The 26,683-nt window shown below is 54.7% G+C and overlaps 1 protein-coding gene across 1 annotated transcript; it reads left to right on the top strand.

Annotated features, from left to right (window-relative positions):
• The first annotated feature begins 1,769 nt into the window (after positions 1–1,769).
• On the top strand, positions 1,770–16,188 carry LOC144277141 (putative methyltransferase-like protein 24). The gene is made up of 5 exons (XM_077837735.1): positions 1,770–2,024; positions 11,588–11,686; positions 12,472–12,614; positions 14,550–14,781; positions 15,871–16,188. Exons 1-5 carry the CDS (start codon positions 1,770–1,772, stop codon positions 16,186–16,188), a joined length of 1,047 nt encoding a protein of 348 aa, XP_077693861.1.
• Positions 16,189–26,683: the final 10,495 nt, after the last annotated feature.

Genomic DNA, 26,683 nt, shown 5'->3' with positions numbered 1-26,683 from the left:
TGTGGGTTTGGGCACATACATGGGCGCAGAATGGACATGCACATGGCATGGGTATGGCATGGATACACAGGGCATGGGAGGGTTTGGGCACAAGGCACGGATATGGCAGGGTATGGGAGGGTTTGGGCACTGGCATGGCACAGACACGCAGGGCATGGGTGGGTTTGGGCACATGGCACGGACAGGGCAGGGGAAGGTTTGGACACATGGCATGGACAGGGCAGGGGGCATGGGTGGGTTTGGGCACATGGCACAGACAGGTCAGGGGGCATGGGTGGGTTTGGGCATGTGGCACGGACAGGTCAGGGGGCAGGGGAGGGTTTGGGCACGTGGCACGGACAGGGCAGGGGGCAGGGGAGGGTTTGGCATGTGGCACGGACAGGGCAGGGGGAAGGGGCAGGTTTGGGCACCTGGCACGGACAGGGCAGGGGCAGGGGGGGTTTTGGACACGTGGCATGGACAGGGCAGAGGGTGGGGCGGGTTTGGGCACCTGGCACAGACAGGGCAGGGGGCAGGGGTGGCAGGGGGGGTTTTGGACACGTGGCACGGACAGGGCAGGGGCGGGTTTGGGCACTTGGCAAGGACAGGGCAAGGTTGCAGGGGCAGGTTTGGGCATGTAACAGGGCCGGGGTGGGTTTGGGCACCTGGCACGGACAGGGCACGGGGGAGGGTTGGGCTTGGGCACGTGGCACGGACAGGGCAGGGTGGATTTGGGCACATGGCACGGAGAGGGCAGGGGGCAGGGGAGGGTTTGGGCACGTGGCACGGACAGGGCAGGGGGAGGGGTGGGTTGGGCACATGGCACGCACAGGGCAGGGGTCAGGGGTGGGTTTGGGCACCTGGCACGGTCATGGCAGGGGGCAGGGGAGGGTTTGGGCACATGGCACGGACAGGGCAGGGGGCAGGGGTGAGTTTGGGCACCTGGCACGGACAGGGCAGGGGGCAGGGGAGGGTTTGGGCACATGGCACGGACAGGGCAGGGGGCAGGGGAGGGTTTGGGCACATGGCACGGACAGGGCAGGGGCAGGGGTGGGTTTGGGCACATGGCACGGACAGGGCAGGGGGCAGGGGTGGGTTTGGGCACCTGGCACGGTCAGGGGAGGGGGCAGAGGAGGGTTTGGGCACATGGCACGGACAGGGCAGGGGGCAGGGGTGGGTTTGGGCACCTGGCACGGTCAGGGGAGGGGGCAGAGGAGGGTTTGGGCACCTGGCACGGTCAGGGGAGGGGGCAGAGGTGGGTTTGGGCACCTGGCACGGTCAGGGCAGGGGGCAGGGGAGGGTTTGGGCACCTGGCACGGACAGGGCACGGGGGAGGGTTGGGTTTGGGCACGTGGCATGGACAGGGCAGGGTGGATTTGGGCACATGGCACGGACAGGGCAGGGGGCAGGGGTGGGTTTGGGCACCTGGCACGGACAGGGGAGGGGGCAGAGGAGGGTTTGGGCACCTGGCACGGACAGGGCAGGGGGCAGGGGTGGGTTTGGGCACCTGGCACGGTCAGGGCAGGGGGCAGGGGTGGGCTTGGGCCCAGCGCGGCGGGCAGGGGAAAGTTTGGGCAGAGTCCGAGCAGCCTCCGTCCGGGTCCAGCGGCCCCACTGAGCGCCTGGCCCCGAGCTCGCCGCGGGAGGGAGGGTCGCGGCGGGGCCTGGGAGCCCGAGCCCAGGAATGCAGCCGCCGGGCGGGGAGCGGGGGCTGCGCGGCCCCTCCCCGGCCGCCCCTCCTCCGGGGCCGGTCCCGGCCGGGGCTGCAGGTGCAGGAGCCGGCGGGAGCCATGGGAGGCGGCTCGGCGCTGCGGCTGCTGCTGCTCGGCTGCGGGGTGCTGAGCCTGGGGCAGATCCTGCTGCGCTCCGGCCGCCCGGGGGACGCGCCGGGGCCCTTCACCATCATCACCATCCGCGGGGGGCCCGCCCCGGGCAGCGCCGCCCCCCGCCACGAGGGGACGGCAGCCCCGGCCAGGGGGCCAGGCGGGCGCAGCCCGGGCTCCCTGCAGCGCTACCAGGATGAGAACGAGAACCTCGGCCCGCCCGTAAGGATCCGGAGCCCCCTGCCCCGCTTCTCCTGCGCTCTGCCCCGCAGCCCCTCTCCGGGGCGCCCGGCTCCCTCCCCAAGCGCTGAACTCCAGACTAGCCACCCCCTGGCTTCCCTCCCCTCTGCCTCCCTCTCTGGCTTTTCTTTCCTGCTCCCCCTTCCTTCCCTGGCTCTCAAAGAGCCTTCCTCCTCCTTGTCCTGACTCCCTTCCCCGCCCCTGCGCACTCTGCACTGGACCCCCCTGAGCAGGTGTGGGAGGGAGAGGGAGAAAGACGGTCTGGTTTTGGGGTGGAGGTGGGGGTTGCGCTTGCCCCCACTAAATCTCCTTCTCTTCTCTCCCTTTGCTTGCTGCTTCTGAGGAACGGGATTCAGAGCGAGACTCAGGCCGAAGGGGCACGTAAGGAACCCGGGGAAGTGGGTGCATTTAATGTCTGGAAGGGCCCAAGCCAAAAGGAGGCAGAGGGCGATGAACGGCCAGCCCCAGGGTGGAGGTTAGTCCAGGGCTGGGCACTGCTGCAGTGACCCTATGGGCTGGCAGCTTGTGCTCCTGGTTAATGAGCAGCTGTGAGATTAACCAGCCCAGCCTGGATTCCATAGGCCAGTGATCTACTTCTTCTACTGGCATCTCCCTGGGGGGTCCCTGCCCCTCTGTATTATGGCTTTTTTTCTATTCAGGAGGTGGGTTTGGAATTGCATTAACATGGGGCCTGATTCTGCAGCCCCGTTCTCGTGCAAAGATGGGTTTGCATGCTCGCCCTGAGCCTCCTTGCGTAAAAGTGCTACTCGGTTCAGTAAGGTTTGCTGGATGGGGGCCAGGGTGGAGCCTTGCCCATGTGCTGAAATCTTGGCTGGCATTGCAGCAGGCAGGAGCGAACCTCCAGGGTAGAGAGACGTGTTCCGTGCTGTTTTAGTTGCCTTCTTGAGGGGTGTCTGTGAATTGTCCTGGTTTGTTGCGACGCCTCTGTCTGCTGAGATTAGGAGCTTTGCTTCCTATTGTAATGGGCAGAGTTTCTTTATAATGAGGCTTGTCAGGTTTGCTGCAGGGATTCTGGCTGCGGGGTGAGTAGAGCCAGAGGGGGGACTGCAGGTTTTCTAACTTTTCTATTCCCTTGGGAACAAAGAAGGAATTTGCCTCCCCTCACCCCGCCCCGCCACTTCTCCAGGAATCCCATGCCCTCCACCCTCGAGTGAGCAGCCCGATCCATTTGCAGCATGGAAGGCTGAGAAAAGTTACAGACGCCCACAAATTGCCTACAAGGAGAGAAGGGCTCTGAAAGAGTTCCCGGGGGTTCATTCGGGTGGAAATTCATGGGATCACTGCAGGGAGGGCAGAATTGAAGCAAGACAGCAGTCCTGACGCATCCCCCTTCCCTCTGGTCCACGCACCGACCTGCATGCATGTCCACACCCGTGCGATCTCACAGTCACGCATTGCAGCTCTGTTACTCACATCCAGGAACCCTCTCCCGGAGACCCAGCCGGGGCTGTTGCACACAGGACAGGCATGTGCTGTCACAGTCCCCTGTTGAAGAGAGTGAGGAAGCACGGTTATTACACACACGCAGACACAGTCTAGATCAATCAGTCCCCTATTAAGGGCCCCTGGGCAGTCAGTCTTGTTACACATGGGGCCCCCCGTTAAAAGGGCTAGTCGTGGCAGGTATACCCACATCCACGGCCACCGGTGGCAGCGGACCCGGTGGGAGGAGAGGGATGGACAGGGACGTTGCTGCAGGTTGGGGGGAGGCTTTTGGTGTGGGTTTTGCAGCCTCTCCATCTGACTGTTCTCGTCTGCGTCATCCAGACATCTAAAACCACCCGCCGTGTGTGTACCAGTGCAGGCAGAGAGCTTCAGGCTAACTATCCACGGGTTCAGACTGGTACCGTATCAACAGCGGCAGAGAGGGGATGGATGGGTTTCCGCTGGTGAAGTGACTGCCTCACCCCACAGCCCCGGCACTAGATGTGATGCCAGTTGAAGGCTTTTATTGAAGATTACTGTTAAACAAAACGAGAAAGATTAAACATAAAACAGCATTAAACTGCATTCGCGCTCCGACTTCAGCATCAGGGAAGGAATTTAGCATGGAGGCTGCTGTGTGCTAAGACACACGGCTATGCCCAGGTGTTACAACCTGTCTGAACATGCTGTTCTGAGACTTTGCACACCCTGGGTACAGGGGAGTGTGTGATATACACACAAATCCACAGTCACGTAGGACTTTGCAGCTGGCTCTGAGCCACACCTGGGCAACTCAGTACTCTGCAGTGGCAGTGGGGATAGAGCTCAACTCCTCCTGCCCCTCTATTCGATACTGGTGAGGCCTCATCTGGAGTACTGTGTCCAGTTTTGGGCCCCACACTGCAAGAAGGAGGTGGAAAAATTGGAAAGAGTCCAGCGGAGGGCAACAAAAATGATTAGGGGACTGGAACACATGACTCATGAGGAGAGGCTGAGGGAACTGGGATTTAGTCTGCGGAAGAGAAGAATGAGGGGGGATTTGATAGCTGCTTTCAACTACCTGAAAGGGGGTTCCAAAGAGGATGGATCTAGACTGTTCTCAGTGGTAGCGGATGACAGAACAAGGAGTAATGGTCTCAAGTTGCAGTGGGGGAGGTTTAGGTTGGATATTAGGAAAAAAATTTTCACTAGGAGGGTGGTGAAACACTGGAATGCGTTACCTAGGGAGGTGGTGGAATCTCCTTCCTTAGAAGTTTTTAAGATCAGGCTTGACAAAGCCCTGGCTGGGATGATTTAGTTGGGGATTGGTCCTGCTTTGAGCAGGGGGTTGGACTAGATGACCTCCTGAGGTCCCTTCCAACCCTGATAGTCTATGATTCTATGAAAGCCCACTATGACTGGTTCCAAAGGAGAATCTTCATTAGTTGTTACCAGTATAGAGTCTATGACACTGTTGTGTGTTTCTAATTTCAGTCAGAAGAGGGCAGTGAGGTACAAACATGGTAGCCAGTTATTATATGTAATCCCAATAGATGCTGGTTGAGATTTTCAAAGCTGCCTCGGCAATCTGGCCACCCGATTCTCATTAAAATTACTGGTTTTGGAAATCACAGCCATTACTCCTACCTAGCATCTTTTATACTTGTTAACTTTAGTCACCTGGCATGTTAATCACAAGCTGAAGAGAAAAGGAAAGTGTTGTGCCAGATCAGACCTGTGATCCGCCAGATCTGGCACCTTGATTCAACAGCAGATGTGGCCTGAAAGGTTTCGAGATTTCCCTTGGGCAGGCAACTTCTCACTGATTTCACTGGGAGTGTTGCCTGAGTGAGGTCAGATAGGGAGTTAGCGACGGACTTCAGGATCTGCCCTTTCTCCAGAGCTTTCCAGCTGCGGATCAAAATACCCTGTGCCAATAATTCCCCTCACAGCCTGGAGAACTCCTATTCCTGTTTTATGGATGGGGAAACTGAGGCATGGGGGTGGGAAATGCCTTGTCCAGCTTGTCAGTAGCAGAGCTGGGCATAGACTGAATCTCCTGACAGCCAGACCTCTGCTTGTAGCCGTGACACCATCCGGCCCCTGTTACTAGCCAGAAAGCTGTCCTCCTTGTGCACCCCTCCCCCCCGAAGACTTTGACTCTGTCACCCCCTGTGGCAACGTTTCCTGTGGGCTGAGTGTGTGTTGCTAGCGGAAGCCTTTCCCTTTGTTTGTTTTTAAATCTCCTGGCCAGAATGGCTTTCCGGCGAGATTTTCAGAGAGGAGGAAGTGTCCCGGTGTCTGGGAGGGAGTTTCTGAGAGATGGCGCGATGCCGTGACCTCTCCTGAGCCTTCTGACTGACAGGCCCGGGGCCAGGCGCACACGGGATGCATGCACCTCTGTCAATTAAATGGGAACAGCATCCGGGACTTCCAAACCTTGTGCCGTGCACAGCTCCCTTCCCACGTTGCACAGGTGAGACTTCTCCCTGCAGCGGCAACGCCAAACCTCCCCTGCTTTTCCCAGGGAGGGTCACCCTTCCCCAGCAGCACACGCTTCTCACTCACGCAGGAGTGCCACACCCAGGAGCCAGAGAGCACTTTTCTAGGGCCCCTTTAACCCTTGGCCTCAGGACGGGAGGCTGGCAGCCAGCCCTCCCAGCTCTGCTGTGGGGGGAGGGGGTTAGGAGGTACATGCTTCCCTGGTAGAAACTGGACTGAGGCCCGGCAAACTCATTTCACGTACCAGCCAAGAGGACGGTGACGTTCACTCACTACTGCCCTTGGTTGGAATTGAACCAGCAACTTTGGTCGCCTGTCACTGTTCCCCTGAGCCATGTAAGCCCCTTCCTGCTCCGACTTTGACTGTATATTAAGCAATCACAGCCTGGTGCCTTTTGAACTAATGGGGGCTGAATTTACAAAGCCCTGCCTAGCAAGAGTGCTGTGCAAAACACGCATGCCTCCTCTGTCTGCGTGTGCACCCTGGGCATCTGGTTTGCAAGAGCAAGTGAGCGTGTGCGCTAAGGTGGTGGTGGAGGGAAGGGCGAGTTGTCTTTGGCACACTACTCATCCTTTGTGTGGGGCTTCAGAAACGTGGCCCTCGCTGTCGTGTTTTGAGCCTGCGGGGGAGGGAAACCAAAAGCCGACACAGCTGGGGGCAGCTTTCAAAGGTCTCCACTCTCCAGTAATTTTGAAAGCTGTTTTGGAGGCCGGAGGAGCTGAGATCAGCAAAGCACGGGGAAAGGAGAGCTAGAGAATAAAAGCGAAGGTTGATTTATGTAGGGGGTAGGGGTGGTATTTACTTGCTGTGTGTGTGCTCATGTACGTACGTACACAACAACTGTCTAAAACAAAATCCAGGCACCAGAACGGATAGGGAGGGAGGGATGGAAGAAGTCAGGACACCTGGGTTCTATTCCTGGCTTTAGGCGGGAGTGTGATTTAGAGATTCAAGTAGGGGGACTGGTGGGAGTCAGGGTTCCTGAGCTTTGGTCCTGGCTCTGGGAGGGAGTATGATCGAGTGAGGAGAGCAGGGACTGGGTATCCGGTTCTTCTTGGTTCTGGGGTGGACGGGACCCAAAGGGGGCTTTGAATCAGGGCTTGTGGGTTCTTTTCCCAGCTCGGCAGCTGGTTGTGTGTAGTAGGGGGGCCTTGGCCACTGCAGTGGAGGTTCTGCTTGTGTTGCTGAGAGGTGGCTGCTGCTTCCGGTGGCGTTACCGCCCTGCCAGGCTCTTGGCTGTCACTCCCGCTGAACGCTCTGCTGCCCGAATGCCACGCAGCCTGCCTCGCCGGCAGAAGCCGGTGACATCTGGGAACAGGTAGGCGAAAGAGACATGTCAATGGGCAGTCAGGGCCCAGTCCCAGAGCTGGTAAATATCACCCCCGGCTCTGATTCCAGGCAGCCTGGGCAGGGCCTAGCCCGAGGTAGAAGGGGGCCCCGAACAACCGGAAGAATGCGTGGGTGACGGAGGGGCTGCGGGGTGAGTGGGGAGAGGTTGGCCGCGGTGAATCCTCCGAGAGGGGAGGGCAAAGCTCTTCAGCTGGGGGGCACAATGTAACCCAAGGCATTCGTTCATTTTCCAGGGGCCCGGATTGTCTGAGTTATCAGCGGTGGGAGAAGCTCTGCTCTTCCTGTCTCTGTGCGGAATGCAGGCTCCGAGGGGAAGGGATTAAGGGGATTATATTATTATTTGTTATCGCGGAGGGGGGAGAAAAAAGAAGAAACCTCCATCACTGGGAATTCAGCCGAATCAGCGTGGAGATTAGCCTCGCGCCCCTCCTGCCCCCCCCCCCAGGTCATTTGGCAGCCTGGGCCGGCTCCAGCAGGCAGCGGGGGCTGTCCAGCCTCCAGCGCCCTCCTTCTGGCTGGGAGGGAGAGGTTCCAGCGGCGTGCTGGGTCCCCACTCGCCCTCGCATCTCCTGCTCTTCCATCCCCCACGCGGCTGATCTTGGCTGGGCCCAGCCCCTTTGTGTCTAGGATAATTAAGAGGAGATATTAGCACCCACGGCCCCCTCCCCTCCCGATAGGGGACCCGTGTCCCATCCTGCCCCTCATGCCTGCGAACCGCATGGGACGCAGGGAGCTCGCCCACTTCAGCTGAGTCCTGAAGGAGCTGCAGTTCCAGGCCAGATCGCTGCTGCTGCTCCCCCCCCCATCAGCCCCCAGCAGTGCCCCCCCACCTCTCCTTGCTCCCCCCCATCAGCCCCCAGCAGTGTCCCCACCCCCCACCTCTCCTCTGCTCCCATCCCGATCAGCCCCCAGCAGTGCCCCCACCCCCCACCTCTCCTCTGCTCCCACCCCCATCAGCCCCCAGCAGTGCCCCCACCCCCACCTCTCCTCTGCTCCCGCCCCTGATCAGCCCCCAGCAGTGTCCCCACCCCCCACCTCTCCTCTGCTTCCCCCCATCAGCCCCCAGCAGTGCCCCCACCCCCCACCTCTCCTCTGCTCCCCCCCATCAGCCCCCAGCAGTGCCCCCACCCCCACCTCTCCTCTGCTCCCCCCCATCAGCCCCCAGCAGTGTCCCCACCCCCCACCTCTCCTCTGCTCCCCCCCATCAGCCCCCAGCAGTGCCCCCACCCCCCACCTCTCCTCTGCTCCCCCCGATCAGCCCCCAGCAGTGCCCCAACCCCCACCTCTCCTCTGCTCCCCCCATCAGCCCCCAACAGTGCCCCCACCCCACGTCCGCTACCTCCCCCATCAGCCCCACCAGTGCCCCTCACCTCTCCACTCTCTTACCCCTGAGCATTCCACCTCTCCTCCACCACCCCCACCAATACCCACGTCTCTCTTCCAGCCCCTCCCCACCAGTACCCCCCCGCTGCCCCCCACACCTTGCCACTCCCACCTCACACCTCCTTACCATCACCAGCCCCTCACCACCACTCCCCCATGCCTCTCCATTCATTCCACACCTCCCCAGTTCCCACCTCCCTCGCCATGCCCCCAAGACGGATGCGGGTAGGGTCTGCAGATTGGTACCACCCCTGAACATTGGGGAACATGTGGGTGATGAAGCCAAGAACGTGGCAGCTCCGGGAGGGAGGACCATGGGCTAGGCTGGGGGAAAGGTTTAGCTAGGACACATATGTGCTGGTCCAGTGTCCCCTGTGCCTCATGACAGTGGGCCGCAGTGCAGGAGGGGTTTGGCTCGCCCTGGATTTCAAGGTACCTGTTCAAGCCCTGGGAGGCCTGGCTGTCCAGCTCTGGTGTTGTGTAGCTGCATAGGGAGCAGGCAATGAAAACCCAGCGGTGGGCTCTGAGTGTGGGGAGGACGCCGGCCCCCGTGGGAGGCGGGACAGGGAGGCGGTTGGCATGAAGACCAGCTTTTCGTTTTATAAAGCCCTGACCTGCCGAGGTTCCACCACTTCCCACCCCCCCCCCCATCCCGTGCTCTGATCCTGCTGCCGGAACTGGGCCGGCAGGGAGCTGGCTCTGCTGACCCTACCTGTGCAGAGGGAGGCTGAGCCAACCTGTGAGCTGGATGGAGCTTGCCTGGGATGTGGGGCCCCAGGTGGTCATTAGTTTGCTTATGCTTCAGGCTGGCTCTGGCCATAATTAACGACCTGCCAGTCCAGGAGCAGCAGCAGGAGGCTCTGGGCTGTTTGCAGGCCTATTGCTGATCTCACTGATAAGGCAGAGCAGACACAGAGCCCTTCTCCTGCAGTAGCTGACTTTCCCTTTGTACTCAAAGCCTCCTGCCTGTGCAAAGGGGCCTTTGTCTCCCACGTTGCCCCTTCTCCACCCATGCTGGAAGGGAGAGAGCTTCTGTTTCCTTCTCCTGGAGCACAGTACTGGGAACTGTCCGTGGAGTGTCTCGTACAGGAGACAGCATTCCCTAGGAGTCAGAACACAGGGTTATGAGCTGGGACTACTGGGGTCTATGCTGGGATCTGCCACCGACTTGCAACATAGCCTTGGGCAAGTTACTCACCCTCTCTGTGCCTCAGTTTCTCCACTTGGAAAATGGGGGTAATGCTGCTGGGGTGGGGGTGGGGGCGTGATGGGGGAGCGGGTTGTGAGACATGGCTAAGCAGTATTTGTAAAGAACGTGGCACCCCTCAGGTGAGAGGCACTAGAAATGCAAAGTCTCCTGCGTTAGCTGATCAGTCCTACAGCCCCATCATTTTGCCACAGCAGCTCTGGGGAGGCAAATCCGACAGGAGCTCACCCACACAGTGGGGGACCCTGGTCAGCTGCAGCAATGCTTCATGACACTCCTCTTCTCTAGTGTGGGTCGGCTAGTGATGGTGGTGGTGTGTGTGTTAACCCCACAGCTGAAACTGCAGGGAGAATTGTAGGCAGGCAGAGCACAATTACCTGAGTTGGAATATGGCCAGGACACTGGGCTTAGCGCCCCTGCTTTGTGAAATGTGTCGGAAGAGCTTATAGTGGCTATGAACGATCAGGGCCTCAGCTTCACACCTCAGTCAAAAGAAATTTCCATTCCAGCAGCACAGCGCTGGGCCATTGGGTTCAGGCCTGACTCAGAGGAGAGAGCGCCCCCTAATGGCTTACCTATCCATTGCTCCCTGCCCCTTAGCACTGTGCTGGGCCACTGGGGCCAGTCTGACTCAATGGAGAGAGCGCCCCCTAATGGCTTACCTACCCATTGCTCCCTGCAGCACAGCACCCCCTAGCATTGTGCTGGGTCACTGGGGCCAGTCTGACTCAAAGGGGAGAGCGCCCCCTAATGGCTTACCTACCCATTGTTCCCTGCCCCCTAGCACAGCGCTGGGCCATTGGGTTCAGGCCTGACTCAGAGGAGAGAGCGCCCCCTAATGGCTTACCTACCCATTGTTCCCTGCCCCTTAGCATTGTGCTGGGCCACTGGGGCCAGTCTGACTCAATGGAGAGAGCGCCCCTAATGGCTTACCTACCCATTGCTCCCTGCAGCACGGCGCCCCCTAGCATTGTGCTGGGCCACTGCGGCCAGTCTGACTCAAAGGGGAGAGCGCCCCCTAATGGCTTTACCTACCCATTGCTCCCTGCAGCACGGCGCCCCCTAGCATTGTGCTGGGCCACTGCGGCCAGTCTGACTCAATGGAGAGAGCGCCCCCTAATGGCTTACCTACCCATTGCTCCCTGCAGCACGGCGCCCCCTAGCATTGTGCTGGGCCACTGCGGCCAGTCTGACTCAAAGGGGAGAGCGCCCCCTAATGGCTTTACCTACCCATTGCTCCCTGCAGCACGGCGCCCCCTAGCATTGTGCTGGGCCACTGGGGCCAGTCTGACGCAAAGGGGAGAGCGCCCCCTAATGGCTTTACCTACCCATTGCTCCCTGCCCCCTAGGACTGCGCTGCACAGTGGGGTCAGCAGAGACTCAGAGGAGAGGAGCACTGCGTCACTTACACGTCTCCCTGCAGCACCCTGGCTGTCCTTAGAAGTTTCCCATCCAAATGCTGCCCAGCCCCGCGTAGCCGATAAAAGCCCAGTCCCCTGGGGTGCTGCCGTGCGGAGCCAGCGTTTCTGGGTTATTAAACCCTTCAGTGCCTTGGCCGGTTCCTCCGCCAGGTCAGAATCCTTTTAGACACTCAGGAGCCGAGGCTGGTTCATTTCCCAGCATGCCCCAGCGCTCCCAGCCCTTGACTCACTGTGCGTTTTATTTCCGTGACCTTAGAAAACCCATCAGGAGGTGGCCCTGCAGCCCTGGGCTGGGGGTAGCCAGTCCCTCCGAAGCGAAGCCGAGCGGTTCCTTACGTACATCAGCACCCCCCAGGTAGGTCACTCACCACGCCAGCCCCTGGTTACACAACATGGCCCAGAGGCGGGAATAAAAGCTCCGGCGGGCACTCCACCTGGGAAAGAGCCTGGATTCCAGCTGGATAAGACTCTAGCCTGGAGAAGCAGTGACCTGCATTTGGGGTTCTGCCTCTCCCCCGATTACTCCCCGTCCCCCCCACCCTCCGGTGACTGCTCCGCTCTCTCCTCTTCTGCCCTCATTTCTGGCACCCGCCACTCACATATCAGAGAGGAGTGGCCCGGTGGCTTGCAGACGGGCAGCATCTGTGGGGTGGGGGAGATAAAATCCCAATCCCCGACCAGTGCTGTAGAAAGCTCCCTGGGGCCTGTGGGGGAGACGAGGCAGCCCTGCAGAGTCCCATCCCTTGAGGGCCATGATGGCATGGGGAGGTCTCTAGATAGTACAGAGGTAGGCTAGGAAGGAGGCCCAGGGCAGGGGGAAAGGGGTCATTCCTATGGGGCCATTAGGGTTCGGGGCATTGGTGCATCTGGGCTGGAGGATCCTGAGCTGAAGTGAGCTCTCCTGGAGAGGGATGGTGCTGGCTTGTTGGCATAGACACGAAGAGCAGGTACAGTGGGGGAGGAGAACTGCCTCTGTATACGGCTGATGAGAACTGGCCGCCACTGGGCTCAGGCAGGGGATGGCTGCTGAGGCATGATGAAAACAGAGTTTCCAAGGGCCAAGCACCTCTCAAGCCCCTGGTTATGAACCCAATCCACAGCCCAGCTAAAGGGCCGGTTTTGTTCTCCCTTCTCCTTCAGCTGCCCTGCTCCCGAGCTCTGAGCCAGGCTGGTCTCCAGGCTTTCACAGCCGGCACTGCCGGGGCGTGGCGAGTGTGCCTAGATCACATGCCCACTGGGTCGCTGAAGCTGCAGCAGGAGAGGTGCCTGGTTTATACCTTCAGGTGAGCACGGGGCTCCCGTGGGCGGGCACCCCAACTGCGGAGGGACTGAGGCAGGGAGGGTGGCTGAGGAAGGATGGATTTGGGTGGTCGGGACTGATACTTACTTGACAGGAGGGCTGGTCACTGTTTTTTGGATTTTGACTTTTTCAGTAACATTTTTTGTGGAAAATTCAAATTGCATCCAAACAAAACTCTCTGGTTTTTCCAACCGACACTTTTCAGTGTTTGAAAAATCTCATCCAAGTTCTGAAAAAAACAGTAAGAAATGTTCAGAATGGGGGTTCTCGGGTTTTGGGGGCTCCTTTTTCCAACCAGTTCTGCTCTGTGACCCCATGTCCTTCCATCAGGTATAAATCCTGGGCCCCTCGGGACGGAGGCCTCCTGAGCAAACCGTCCGTCTTCGGGTCTATTTTCTAGACTGAAGTGCTGGTTAAAAGCAATAGTTTTATGAGCCCCTGCCAGCACAGGTCCCTGGCGTCACAGAACAGGGGCAGCAGAGCTGGCAGCCGGGCCAGCTCCCGCTCTACATGCTACCCACCAATGTGTGCACCCCAGCTCTGGATGGACTCTTCTCTAGGGGTGGGAGAGTCATTTGGTCTCATTGGCCGGCTCAGCCCCAGCCTGGTTCAGACAGCCAACAGAAGGGCTGATCGTGGTGGGGATTTTGTGTGTGCTGGAAATTTGCCCATTAGAATTTGCCAGGCCAGATCAGACCGATGGTCACCTAATCTAGCCTCCCATCTCCAGTAGTGGCCAGAACCAGAGACATCAGAGGAATGTGCAACTCCCACAATACACACCAAGAAGGATCAGCATCCCATTTCACACAGGCCATCACCTGGCCTGCAGACAGTGACTTTTCAGTTGCTAGTGACATGAGACTGGCCACCAAGAGGTTAATATCACCACGTTCCCTCACCAGTCCTGGGAGCCGTCTACTTCCCTGTCTGCAAGTCTGTTACACGCCCATGAGTCAGCTGCTGTGGTGAACACCATCCCCTCTTGGGTACATTCTGGCTGCCTGAGTCATGACTAGCCACAGTGACTGAAGCCAACACCGAGCCCCGAAGGCCTGTGTGAAACTCCTGGCCTCTAACAAGGCTTCATTCTTGTGATTGTTCAGCTCGGACTGGTTGCAGGTGCAGATGGGGAAGAAGCTGCTCTTGATCCATGTGCACCCGGGCAGCTCTGACCAGTGACTGCTGCTGACTCGGAGATTCCGGGCCGGCTGGGATCCCTTTTGAGCAGGTCGCTGAGCCTGCGGGCTCTAGAGCAGAGGTTCGGCACCAGCAGCACCCAGAACAGTGCCAGGGTGCCCACCTGTCATGAGAGTCGGTGCTCTGGGCTGCCCTTCCCTCCCTTAACTGGGCCCGGGTGCTCTGATATAACCTTCTTTTTCCTTTCTCTTGCTCTCCAGTCTGCCCCAATGCTTGGGGCTCAGAGCAGCCAAAACGCCAAGGCAGGTTAAAGGTGCAACACTGGACAGAGGCCGGGGGGTGGTATGTGCAGTGGGCACTGACTGGTGCAGCTAAGAACTTAAGTTTTCTAAACTGGTACCGTTGCTGGGAACCAGTTCTGGAAAAGGGTTCACACCGATACGTGCAGACCAGGGCTGAAGCTGCAGAACGTCCATAAGATCTGATGTCTCCAGCGAATCCCTTTGCTTCTTCAGCTATGACCCCCTTGCAGTCCCTTTAGCTGCCCTATTGGCAGTGGTGGGGGCAGTGACAGGTTGCATCTGAAAAGCAATACGAAGGGTAAAGAAAACACGCCTGCTTTGAACCTCAGCTGAAGGCTGAACCAAGTCAGCCAGGGTGCCTTTGCCTCAGTTTGCATAACATTACCCATCCTGCTTTGCCTTGCACCTACATATTCTGCTGGTCAGCCTAACTTTGCAGAGCCTGAAAATGCCTCTCTCCCTTTCTTCGTTTGTAGCATGGTCAAAAGGGGCTTTGAGTTCAGCCAGCGAATGAGTGAAATGCAGTGCCAGGTGCACAGTTTTGGCCTGACCCCCTACAAGCAGACCGACCTCTGGCAGAAAGGACAGGTGCAGCACCATGCACTGTGGCTGGACTGGCACGAGCAACGCCCAGTCACATCCTCACAGAGACGGAGGAGCCGTGCCAAGAGGCTAAATCAGATCATGGAGGACTTCGGCCACAAGAAGGTAATGGCATTTGATAGCATCATCCCCCACATCACCATCCATCCGTTAGATGTCAAAGACAGAGAAGCCTTATTGGATTGTCTAATCAATCCAGTGAGTCTCAAAGAGTGCTCCATGGCTAAAATCCAGTTCCCTCTTTGCATCTCAGGCCGCTAGTTCACGTCTTCCTTGGTGTAAATTCAACCTCAAACCAAGCTGAGGAAGACACCAAAACTGGAAGGGCAGTGAATATGCGAGAGTACAGAACTGATGTGCAAGGTGACCTGAAGAAGTTAGAGCTAGAATGTTCAAAGGTGCCTAAGAATCAGGCGCCCAACTCCCATTGGATTTTAATGGGGTTTGGGAACCCAGCTCCTTTGAAAATTCCATCCTAGAGCAATAGGGCTGCTTCTGTGGATTTCAGTGGAAGTTAGGAGCCTAAATATCTTTGTGGATCTGGGCCTTTGTTCCCAATAAATGCCCCAGCCTGATCCCAGAGAGCCGAAATCCACAGCATAGAGATGAAATAGGGGGATGTAACCAAAAAGCCCACCCCTGCCACATTTAGCTGATTTTACTTCCATCTCATCCTCTTGCTACCCCTGGGCGTTCCTGGGCTTTCTGGCTGCCATCGGGAAAGCGAAGGGTCCAGTTGGGAGGCTGTGATGGGAGGTGCCCACGAATAGAACTTGCTTTTAAGGGCCATGTAAAGCAGGCTGAGTCCCTCTGGTCTAATCCATCCCTTGGCCAGTCCCCAGCTGGAGGGCATCTCCGCTATTGCTAACAGAATAACTGCACACTGGCGCTGACCAAAGCTTTTCCATTGACTTCAATAGACTTTGGATCAGGCTGCAAATGTCAATGGACACCTCCCCTTTTTCGGGCCTGCTGACTCCTCGGCTCTCAGAAACAGCCTTAAACAAGGATGTTGGCAGGGCTTGGCTCAGAGCAGTAGGGCTTATTTCTTCACCACTTCCAGGCGTGTCCAGATGTCTCATTTTCAGACGTCTCTTGGCCAGCCCCGGCCTAGTCCCCTCCCGTGACGGCACCAGTCCCTGGGCAGTGCTGACTAGAGGAGCTGAGTTTGCCTGTTCTTTCTCTCCGGGGTAGATCGACGTGTTGGAGGCAGACTTGGCCAGTGCCGAGTGGAAGATTTTGGAGAGTATCCTCGTGGATGGCACCGTGGCCGTAGTGCACCAGCTGATCCTCACCATCCACCTCCATTGGCCCGGCTTTGAGGTCAGTGGGAGCGAGGCAGCCGTGGTGCGATACTGGTACAGCCTGCTGAAGGCGCTAGAGGCCAGAGGCTTTCGGCTGTTCCATAGCTTCAAGGACCTGCAGAAGCCGCAGCTCTTCCTGCACAAAGAACTCTTCAATGCCAGCAGCTCCTACACCCTGAGCTGGGTCAACACGTCCTGGATGTACTGAAAGGGGGCACAACAATTTGTGAGGATGGGGCTGGGTATTTTTAAACCTGGCTCCTGGCCGAGCTTGGAATGGGTGTGCTTGTTAGGTCCCAGCTGGCCACAACACACCCCGGGTGGAATCTGTATTTCTGCTGCATCCCAGGGATGGATGATGCAGCCAAAGGGGTTCTGAAGATGAACCCAGGATGCGCTAACAGAGGTCCAAGGCCTGTGACTCTGGCAGCAAAGGCTACTCAGATGGATGCTTCAACGGGGCCTAAAAACCAGTTTGAGACTCAAAGGTGCTGAGCTTCCAAATACCTTGTCCCACAAGACCATCTAACCACTGCTCTGGCCTTGAGCACACGCAAGAGCCTGAGTGTCCAGCTCACGTCCTTCCTGATGAAGCAAGGAGCGTGCCGGGCACCCAGACCTGGCAGTGCAGGCAATAAGAAGCTGAGCTGATGCCTCATGGGAGAAGGTACAGCAGTGCTTCTGGCTGCTGTTTGTGTTGGCCCCCCACTTCCAAAAGCCACTGAAATGGCCACAGCAGACCTGGGAAGGAAGGGAGATGAATTGCCAGTGCTCTGTTGTTGGGGGAGCCATTCTAGCCTGGATGCATCAACAAGTGCGTTTGCCAAATGGAAGCGAGAGGCACGGAATCTGCAACTGTTGCAGGGACCGGCAGCCTGTCGGCCTGGTGCTGTTAAGATCATCTGGGATTTTCAGAGTAAAGGAGGTCGGTGCCCAGTTCACACTCGGATTCAGTTAGACCTGGGCACCTAACTCCTGTTGGCGCCTTTCAGACTTCCAGCCAACATCTATATTTAATGATGCAGAAACGTTCCACAAAGACTCATCTGGCCCTGTGAGCACTGCTGCACCCACATGCCGTCTACAAAGTGGGCTGGAGATCCCATGAGAGCTGGCTCTCTCTTGAGACAGCAACTCCTATGACTTGGGTTAGGCTGTCCTGACGACATGCCCGTCTCATTTTATTTCAGCTCATCTGTTTCTGTCCAGAACCAGGGAGTGCAAATTTGTAAATGATTTTTAAAAACAAGGGGGGTGGGGGAGGAAGGCTATTCACATTTTTGGAATTGCCAAAGTAAAGTTCAGCTTCGAATTTTGGGCGAACAGGTTTGGGTCTGTTTGCATCCAGTTATTTTGCTTCATCCCTCCCAAGGCTCTGACCACTAGCACCGAATGGTGCTATAAAATGTCATTAGAGCTGGTTCTGCTCGCATTCTTTTGTGGTGGACAACACTATTTTCTTTAGTCTTTTATTTACACTTTATTGCTCTTGGTTTTTTTGCAACTGCAAATTCTGCTGGAGTGCGCAAAACCATTTAGATCTCGGCTGGCTGCAGAGATACGCCTAATCATAGTCATTATCTGGTAGCAGGTAATGGGCATCTTTCCCATGTTAATTGCAGAACAGAATAGATGAGAGCAGGGCACTTCTGGGAAGGGAGCATGCTCCTGGCCCCCCTTGCGGTTGGAACTCACTGCATTTGTCCCAGGAAGTTGTGTACAGCAGAGTTCCTGCTTTGTGCTCTGACTTTCCTGCTGCCGTAGCAGGCCCCCCAGGTCACTCAGTCATGTCGGTATTAAATACATGAGGATTTTTTTTGGTATGTGTGACTATAACTTCAGGAAACCGAGGCATCTGGGTCACCCTAACCTCTCGGGATGCTTGGCTGATTTCATTGGCACCGACCCCGAAATCTGCTGTTAAATAATCAAGCCCGGGTGACCCTCGGGGCTGGATGATTGCGTGTGTCAGCTGCAGAAAGGAGGAGGGAAGGACATCCACCAGAGAGCCATGAACTGCACAAATTTTGCCCTGCCTAGCAATGTAGAACCCTGCCAAGGACACCATTGTACTCTATGGACAGAGACCCTTATCACTACTGCAATACAGAAAAAAACCTTGAATATGTTTTCTTGGCGGGTCTGTGGAGAATAAGATGATCTCTCCATCTATTAAACTATTGTGAGGCTCCACCATAACTAGCACTAGTCCCCCGCCCCCTCCTCCCCCCAGTCACACACGCAGGGCCCCGTTCTGCTTGCTTCTCTATTAGCAATGCAAACAGGGCATCTTCCTCCCCAGTCTCAGAAGCAAATTGTCCTGCAGGAAAGAGACAGGTTTTCCTGCAGTGGGCAAGTTCCCATTTCCTCCGGGTGTGCGGGAGAGGGTATTGGGAGGAAGGGTGGTGTCTGTTCCCAGATACCATTAACTAGTGAGCAAAGGTTGCTGTGTCTCCATGGAGACAAGACAGCAAGCGAGACAGTGTGTGTGTGGATCTAAGGTTAGAGCTGATTAGTAAATGTCACCGTGTTCCTGTAACTGCCCTTCACCAGCACTGGCTCGGGTCCCTGTTGGGAGAAAAACCACAGCCAGCTATGGGGGGGGGGAGAAAGAGAAGAAAGGGCTGCTCCTGCACCTCCATTCCAAAGCTAAGCGCTTAAGAATTAAAGAGAAAACTTGCTGACACCTTAACTGTGAGGTTGTTATTGCTCCTCTGTACTCTTAGGTGTTAAGACCAGGTCAGGTCTTAAGACCCAGGGGTCTTTGTGGATTTCATCTGAACGTCGGGGCTCTTTTGATTCAATGGAAGCACCAGCCGGTTCGCACTCATACCCTTACAGGAATGGGGTGGAATGACTTGTTGACATGCAGAGGGCCTGCTCCTTTGCTTTGGGCACTGGGATGTTGCCAGAACCTCCCTCCCTTCCTGCTCATTCTATAACGTAATAACAACACTCTACCCTTCTAAGATATTTAGGCTCTTAACTTCCATTCAGTGGAAGTCAGGAGCCTAAATACCTGTGAGGATGTGAGACTCAGTGCTGGAATAAACTCCAGGTCCTCTTGGTTGCCAGGCCCAAGACTTAATCATGAGCCGATCCTTCCTCCTGACAAGTATCACTGAGTATCCTGCAAGAATGAGCCCCTGGGCTTAGCCCATTTTAAAGACTGAACAATGTTAATTGTCTGAGAGGGCTCCCAGTGACACTAGCAAGCTCCTTATAAACATGCCCTGCAACTTAGAACAAGAAACAGAAGCAGAATCCTCCCAGACACACTGCACAGGTGAACCCCCCAAATCCAAGCACTCTAAGCCTTGTTCTTTGTAGTGTTTCCTATCCACCCCAAACCCACAGAGTGCCAAACCACTGCTCTTTCTTCACGGACAAGGTCAACCTACTCGTTGCCTGGGGTTACTTGACACTGTCGCCATATCCCTTCAGTTTTGTTCCAGGTTAGCACTGTGACTTGGAACTTTTTCTCCTGCCCTCTACGCTTTGCCAGGAGCATTACTAAATTCACTGATGCAAGCATCAGCCAGCATGTAAGAGAGGCGTGAACCCATGAGATCATTATTTGCAGAACCAAACCACAGTTGCAAGGTATCTTGGCTCTGAGCTCAGCAGTGTGGGTTCACGCCTTGTGTCGGGTTCCTTTCACAGTGTGGGGCAGAGACCGTGTCTTACTCTGTTCTGTACAGTTCAATCATGTAGTCAGTGCTTCACAAATGGCAGTTTGATGGTGCAGTGAGTTAATGCATTAGCATTCTCTTTCCAAGACCTGAGTTAGGTCACAAGGGATGATGTGTCCTGGTTTCATCCAAGCTCCGTTAGTCCAAGGATCTCAATGGACAGAAGACACCATTTGGACAAGCGTCTCCTAGTCCCCTTCAATGGTTCACAATGACATTAGCAGACACAACACACTGGTTTAATGTAGCATGATAGCCTGTGCTCAGGAAGGGTCAAGGCGTGGGATAAAAAGGGCCCTACGAGTCAGTCTGAGGCTCATCCATAGGACAGTATGTTGTGGAAAAGCCTGTAATACACCTTCCCAGGGCATTGACTGGCGTTCTCCGCCTCTTATAGGAGCATTAGATTCTCCCATTGTAAAAAAAGACGGCACAAGCAAAATAGCTGAAAAGATGCCTAGCCACAGCTACGGCCGGCGTAGGACTGTTCTTCTGGTCACTTTGGCCGTCTGTATGGCAGTTGAGCTGGAGAATCATTTACATTCAGAAAATACAGGAAGGCAATTGGCAGGCGACCACATCTCTTACAGAGTGTCAGGGGGTATCAATCACTTTTGTTTTGGATATTGCAGTTCAGCAGATATTATTCAGGGGTTATAAACAGAGAGTCTCTCACACAGCCGAGCAATAAAGGTTGCAGGGCAGATACTGATCACAGGGTTCCCTTGGGACTGTGACAGCTATCAATGGAGGCAAATCCTCTTCAAGGGAACGGCTGACTGGCCACATAGAAAACCTGGAGGTGATAACCCTCCAAAGCCTTCCTATAGGAGATGTGGCCCAGGTCCATGCCTTAGAGCTGTGCAAGCTTGTTACCACAGGAGAGAGGTGGAGGGGTGTTGGCAAGGGGTGGAGCGTGCCTACTGATTTCAAGGGTGGTTTCTCCAGGAGAAGAGTGTAGCTGTTTGAACAGGTCAAAGAGGGAAGACGGGGCGGAACCAGGTTGCCAGGGTTGAATATTTAAAGGCTCAGGGAAGTGGGATACGTGCGGGCCCAGGCGTGCTAGCAATGGGTGTCAGGCCACACTGGTGCAGCGTTCTGTAGCAGGTGCTGATGGCGACAGGTGAGATCTTGAGTGATGAGATCGCTTGCCCCGATTCCTGCAGCATTCAGCCACTGTTGGCCTTTGCTGCTGATGGCTTGTCTTTCCAAGGTGCTGCGCACTAGGAGGGGAAGAATTGACAGGAGCGGCGAGAAATGCATAGAAATATTAATGTATCTGTAGGGGGGTGGCTACCCTGCTCCTAAAATAGAAGGGGTTAAAAGCAGCTCTGGAGAGGGCTGGGGTTGGGGCTGGCTGATTGGGGAAGCAGCCGCAGCTGGGCCATGCCCCAATCAAGCCCCCAGCTGGCCTGTATAAAAAGGCTGTGAGCCAGGGGCCCCAGGAGTCTCTCTCCAGGCCGGGTGAGAGCAGGGCCTGGCTGACAGGGTACTGAGGGTGGTGCAGTGCTGGGGAAGGAGCAGGCTGAGTGGGGTGCTCCAGGCTGGCAACTCCCCAGGCTGTAGGGCCTGGTCCAAGGCCCGCAGAGGAAGGCAACAGGTCCGAACCCCCTTGCCTATGATGAGTGGCCTTTACGCTGCAGTCTGCCCCAGGGAGTGGGGGCTTGGTGATGACTGGCAGTAGCCCAGACTGAGGCAAGGTGAGGATAGGGGGCTGGGGGTCCCCCAGGAAGGGGAGACCCAGAGGCAGAGTGTGGGGTGCTGCCAGGGGGCAGAACCCAGAGAAAGGGGCACTGGGGTCTGTGAGGGACAGGGGGGCCAGAGCTGTGCGGATCACTGGCTTGCAGAGGGTGCTCTGTGCTGGAAAGAGCTAATTCCCCAATGACCAGCTGGAGGGGTGAGTCCGCTTCTTTACAGGTTTCAGAGTAACAGCCGTGTTAGTCTGTATTCGCAAAAAGAAAAGGAGTCCTTGTGGCACCTTAGAGACTAACCAATTTATTTGAGCATGAGCTTTCGTGAGCTACAGCTCACTTCATCAGATGCATATTGTGGAAACTGCAGCAGACTTTATATATACACAGAGAATATGAAACAATACCTCCTCCCACCCCACTGTCCTGCTGGTAATAGCTTATCTAAAGTAATCGTCAGGTTAGGCCATTTCCAGCACAAATCCAGGTTTTCTCACCCTCCACCCCCCCACACAAATTCACTCTCCTGCTGGTGATAGCCCATCCAAAGTGACAACTCTTTACACAATGTGCATGATAATGAAGTTAGGCCATTTCCTGCACAAATCCAGGTTCTCTCACTCCCTCATACATGTCCTATGTGCCATGGGCCCATATAGAGATGCGGGGGGGGAACAACAGGGCACATTCTCTCTCCTGCTACATACGCTTTGTACTGCTCATACAGTGCAAAGGGACTGAAGACTGGCTGCATCCCCCTTGCTTGGTATGCGGGAGTCCCAAGTGAGTGCAGAGCCAGCACGGTCAGGTCCCGTGCTATCCTCCCTGCAGGGGCAAGGAAGAGCATGTAGGAACAGGGAGGGAGGAGTGGCTGGACCATGGTGCACTCCCCCTATTCTGAACTAGTGGATGGTTTCTTGCCAAGCTAGCTCTAGTTACAGCACTCCCCAGGTTGCTCTACCCTGCACCAGGGTCAACAGAGAATCAGGAAATACACCCAGTTTGCAAAGCATCATCCCTGTGAACCAGAAAATCTGGCCCAAGGATGGCGCTTGTGCTCCGGAAGGACTGTATTGATGTCAGCATGTTGTACTATCAACAACATTTTGCAACTGATACAAATCAGCACCAAAGCAACACAACTGAAAAAACACTCAGGAAGCTAGAGGATAGCACTTAGTGATTTGTTAACTGTAGTTTAACATCTGATTACTTTATTAACTTTGAATGGCTGGACATGCGTGTCTTATTCAGTATTAATTGGGTGCATCTGTCCGTTACTTCTTCCAGCTAGCTGTGTATTTTAGGTGTGAACCTTGAGTCTATAAGGAGTCAGTGAAGAAAACAAAATTGTATGCCAGGAAAAAAATTGTAATAAGTGAATGGGTAGAAGAGTTAAGTACCATACTATGGTGCATCTATTGTGTATATTTTAAATTCTGATTCAACTATCCACACCTGCAGTTTGTGATGCGGATGGAAGCTGTTGGTTCCTGTTTCTTCTCTTTCCTTTGAGAATGCCATTGCTGGACAGAGAAGGGGATATCCATGTTTCAAGTAGCAGTGCACATCTTCATGCACTGTTACTGCCTCCTTCATATACTGCGTCATCACTAGAGCCCAAAGTGCTTTGCCAATGCCATCAGTATCATTGTACCCATTTTACAGGTAGGGGGGCGGAGGCACAGGGAGAAGCAGTGACGTGCTCAAGGCCTCCCAGCAGGCCAGTGGCAGCATGGGAATAGAATCTCAGGCCTCCTGCGTCTCAGTCCAGTCGTTCCTCCACTCAGACCCCGATTCTTCAATGACTTATGCCCATTGGCTCTACTGGGACTGCTCACGTGTGAAAAGATGACCATGCATAAGTCTTTGCAGGGTTGGGGCCCGTGAACACATCTGCTTCTGTAAGGCTTACAGCTTGCTTATGTTGTCTATTTCCTTTCAATTCTTATATTGGTAACACCATCCTGGCCACTAACAAGAAGGGTTTCTTCAGGTATGTTGGCAACAAGAAGAAAGCCAAGGAAAGTGTGGGCCCCTTACTGAATGAAGGAGGCAACCTAGTGACAGAGGATATGGAAAAAGCTAATGTACTCAATGCTTTTTTTGCCTCTGTCTTAACGAACAAGGTCAGCTCCTAGACTGCTGCGCTGGGCATCACAGCATGGGGAGTAGGTGGCCAGCCCTCTGTGGAGAAAGAGGCGGTTAGGGACTATTTAGAAAAGCTGGACGTGCACAAGTCCATGGGGCCGGACACGTTGCATCCGAGACTGCTAAAGGAATTGGCAGCTGTGATTGCAGAGCCATTGGCCATTATCTTTGAAAACTCATGGCGAACGGGGAAAGTCCCGGATGACTGGAAAAAAGCTAATGTAGTGCCAATCTTTAAAAAAGGGAAGAAGGAGGATCCTGGGAACTACAGACCAGTCAGCCTCACCTCAGTCCCCAGAAAAATCATGGAGCAGGTCCTCAAGGAATCAATCCTGAAACACTTACACGAGAGGAAAGTGATCAGGAACAGTCAGCATGGATTCACCAAGGGAAGGTCATGCCTGACTAATCTAATCACCTTCTATGATGAGATTACTGGTTCTGGGAAAGCAGTGGATGTATTGTTTCTTGACTTTAGCAAAGCTTTTGGCACGGTCTCCCACAGTATTCTTGTCAGCAAGTTAAAGAAGTATGGGCTGGATGAATGCACTATAAGGTGGGTAGAAAGTTGGCTAGATTGTCGGGCTCAACAGGTAGTGATCAATGGCTCCATGTCCAGTTGGCAGCCAGTATCAAGTGGAGTGCCCCAAGGGTCGGTCCTGGGGCCGGTTTTGTTCAATATCTTCATAAATGATCTGGAGGATAGTGTGGATTGCACCCTCAGCAAATTTGCGGATGATACTAAACTAGGAGGAGTGGTAGATACGCTGGAGGGCAGGGATAGGATACAAAGGGACCTAGACAAATTGGAGGATTGGGCCAAAAGAAATCTGATGAGGTTCAACAAGGATAAGTGCAGGGTCCTGCACTTAGGACGGAAAAACCCAATGCACCGCTACAGTCTCGGGACTGAATGGCTAGGCAGCAGTTCTGCGGAAAAGGACCTGGGGGTGACAGTGGAAAAGAAGCTGGATATGAGTCAACAGTGTGCCCTTGTTGCCAAGAAGGCCAATGGCATTTTGGGATGTATAAGTAGGGGCATAGCCAGCAGATCGAGGGACGTGATCATTCCCCTCTATTCGACATTGGTGAGGCCTCACCGGGAGTACTGTGTCCAGTTTTGGGCCCCACACTACAAGAAGGATGTGGATACATTGGAGAGAGTCCAGCGAGGGGCAACAAAAACGATTAGGGGTCTGGAACACATGACTTATGAGGAGAGGCTGAGGGAACTGGGATTGTTTAGTCTGCAGAAGAGAAGAATGAGGGGGGATTTGATAGCTGCTTTCAACTATCTGAGAGGTGGTTCCAAAGAGGATGGTTCTAGACTATTCTCAGTGGTGGAAGAGGACAGGACAAGGAGTAATGGTCTCAAGTTGTAGTGAGGGAGGTTTAGGTTGGCTATTAGGAAAAACTTCTTTTTTACTAGGAGGGTGGTGAAACACTGGAATGCGTTACCTAGGGAGGTGGTAGAATCTCTTTCCTTAGAAGTCTTTAAGGTCAGGCTTGACAAAGCCTTGGCTGGGATGATTTAATTGGGGATTGGTCCTGCTTTGAGTGGGGGGTTGGACTAGATGACCTCCTGAGGTCCCTTCCAACCCTGATATTCTATGATTCAGTATGGATGTAGAAGCCCTTTACACCAACATTCCACACAAAGATGGACTACAAGCCGTCAAGAACACTATCCCCGATAATGTCACGGCTAACCTGGTGGCTGAACTTTGTGACTTTGTCCTTACCCATAACTATTTTACATTTGGGGACAATGTATACCTTCAAATAAGCGGCACTGCTATGGGTACCCGCATGGCCCCACAGTATGCCAACATTTTATGGCTGACTTTGAACAACGCTTCCTCAGCTCTCCTCCCCTAATGCCCCTACTCTACTTGCGCTATATTGATGACATCTTCATCATCTGGACCCATGGAAAAGAAGCCCTTGAGGAATTCCACCATGATTTCAACAATTTCCATCCCACCATCAACCTCAGCCTGGTCCAGTACACACAAGATCCACTTCTTGGACACTACAGTGCTAACAAACGATGGTCACATAAACACCACCCTATACCAGAAACCTACTGACCGCTATTCCTACCTACATGCCTCCAGCTTTCACCCTGACCACACCACACGATCCATTGTCTACAGCCAAGCTCTGCGATACAACCGCATTTGCTCCAACCCCTCAGACAGAGACAAACACCTACAAGAACTCTATCAAGCATTCTTACAACTACAATACCCACCTGCGTAAGGGAAGAAACAGATTGATAGAGCCAGAAGAGTTCCCAGAAGTCACTTACTACAGGACAGGCCTAACAAAGAAAATAACAGAACGCCACTAGCCGTCACCTTCAGCCCCCAAGTAAAACCCCTCCAACGCATTATTAAGGATCTACAACCTATCCTGAAGGATGACCCAACACTCTCACAAATCTTGGGAGACAGGCCAGTCCTTGCCTACAGACAGCACCGCAACCTGAAGCAAATACTCACCAGCAACCACACAACAGAACCACTAACCCAGGAATTTATCCTTGCAACAAAGCCCGTTGCCAACTGTGCCCACATATCTATTCAGAGGACACCATCACAGGGCCTAATCACATCAGCCACACTATCAGAGGCTCGTTCACCTGCACATCCACCAATGTGATATATGCCATCATGTGCCAGCAATGCCCCTCTGCCATGTACATTGGTCAAACTGGACAGTCTCTACGTAAAAGAATAAATGGACACAAATCAGACGTCAAGAATTATAACATTCATAAACCAGTCGGAGAACACTTCAATCTCTCTGGTCACGCAATTACAGACATGAAAGTTCCGATATTACAACAAAAAAACTTAAAATCCAGACTCCAGCGAGAGACTGTTGAATTGGAATTCATTTGCAAATTGGATACAATTAACTTAGGCTTGAATAGAGACTGGGAGTGGCTAAGTCATTATGCAAGGTAACCTATTTCCCCTTGTTTTTTCCTACCCTACCTCCCCCCAGATGTTCTTGTTAAACCCTGGATTTGTGCTGGAAATGGCCCACCTTGATTATCGTACACATTGTAAGGAGAGTGGTCACTTTAGATAAGCTATTACCAGCAGGAGAGTGGGGTGGGGGGAGGTATTTTTTCATGCTTTGTGTGTATAAAAAGATCTTC

Source organism: Eretmochelys imbricata, chromosome 19 (assembly GCF_965152235.1).
Source record: "Eretmochelys imbricata isolate rEreImb1 chromosome 19, rEreImb1.hap1, whole genome shotgun sequence".
In the NCBI taxonomy this organism is placed as follows: domain Eukaryota; kingdom Metazoa; phylum Chordata; order Testudines; family Cheloniidae; genus Eretmochelys; species Eretmochelys imbricata.
This window is presented reverse-complemented; position numbering and strand designations above follow the sequence as displayed.

Excerpts from the sequence above, each read along its gene's own strand:
- LOC144277141 (XM_077837735.1), top strand. The coding sequence starts at position 1,770 with ATGGGAGGCGGCTCGGCGCTGCGGCTGCTGCTGCTCGGCTGCGGGGTG. Across the intron at positions 2,025-11,587 it reads ACGAGAACCTCGGCCCGCCC|AAAACCCATCAGGAGGTGGC; the intron begins GTAAGGATCCGG and ends CCGTGACCTTAG. Across the intron at positions 12,615-14,549 it reads TGCCTGGTTTATACCTTCAG|CATGGTCAAAAGGGGCTTTG; the intron begins GTGAGCACGGGG and ends CTTCGTTTGTAG.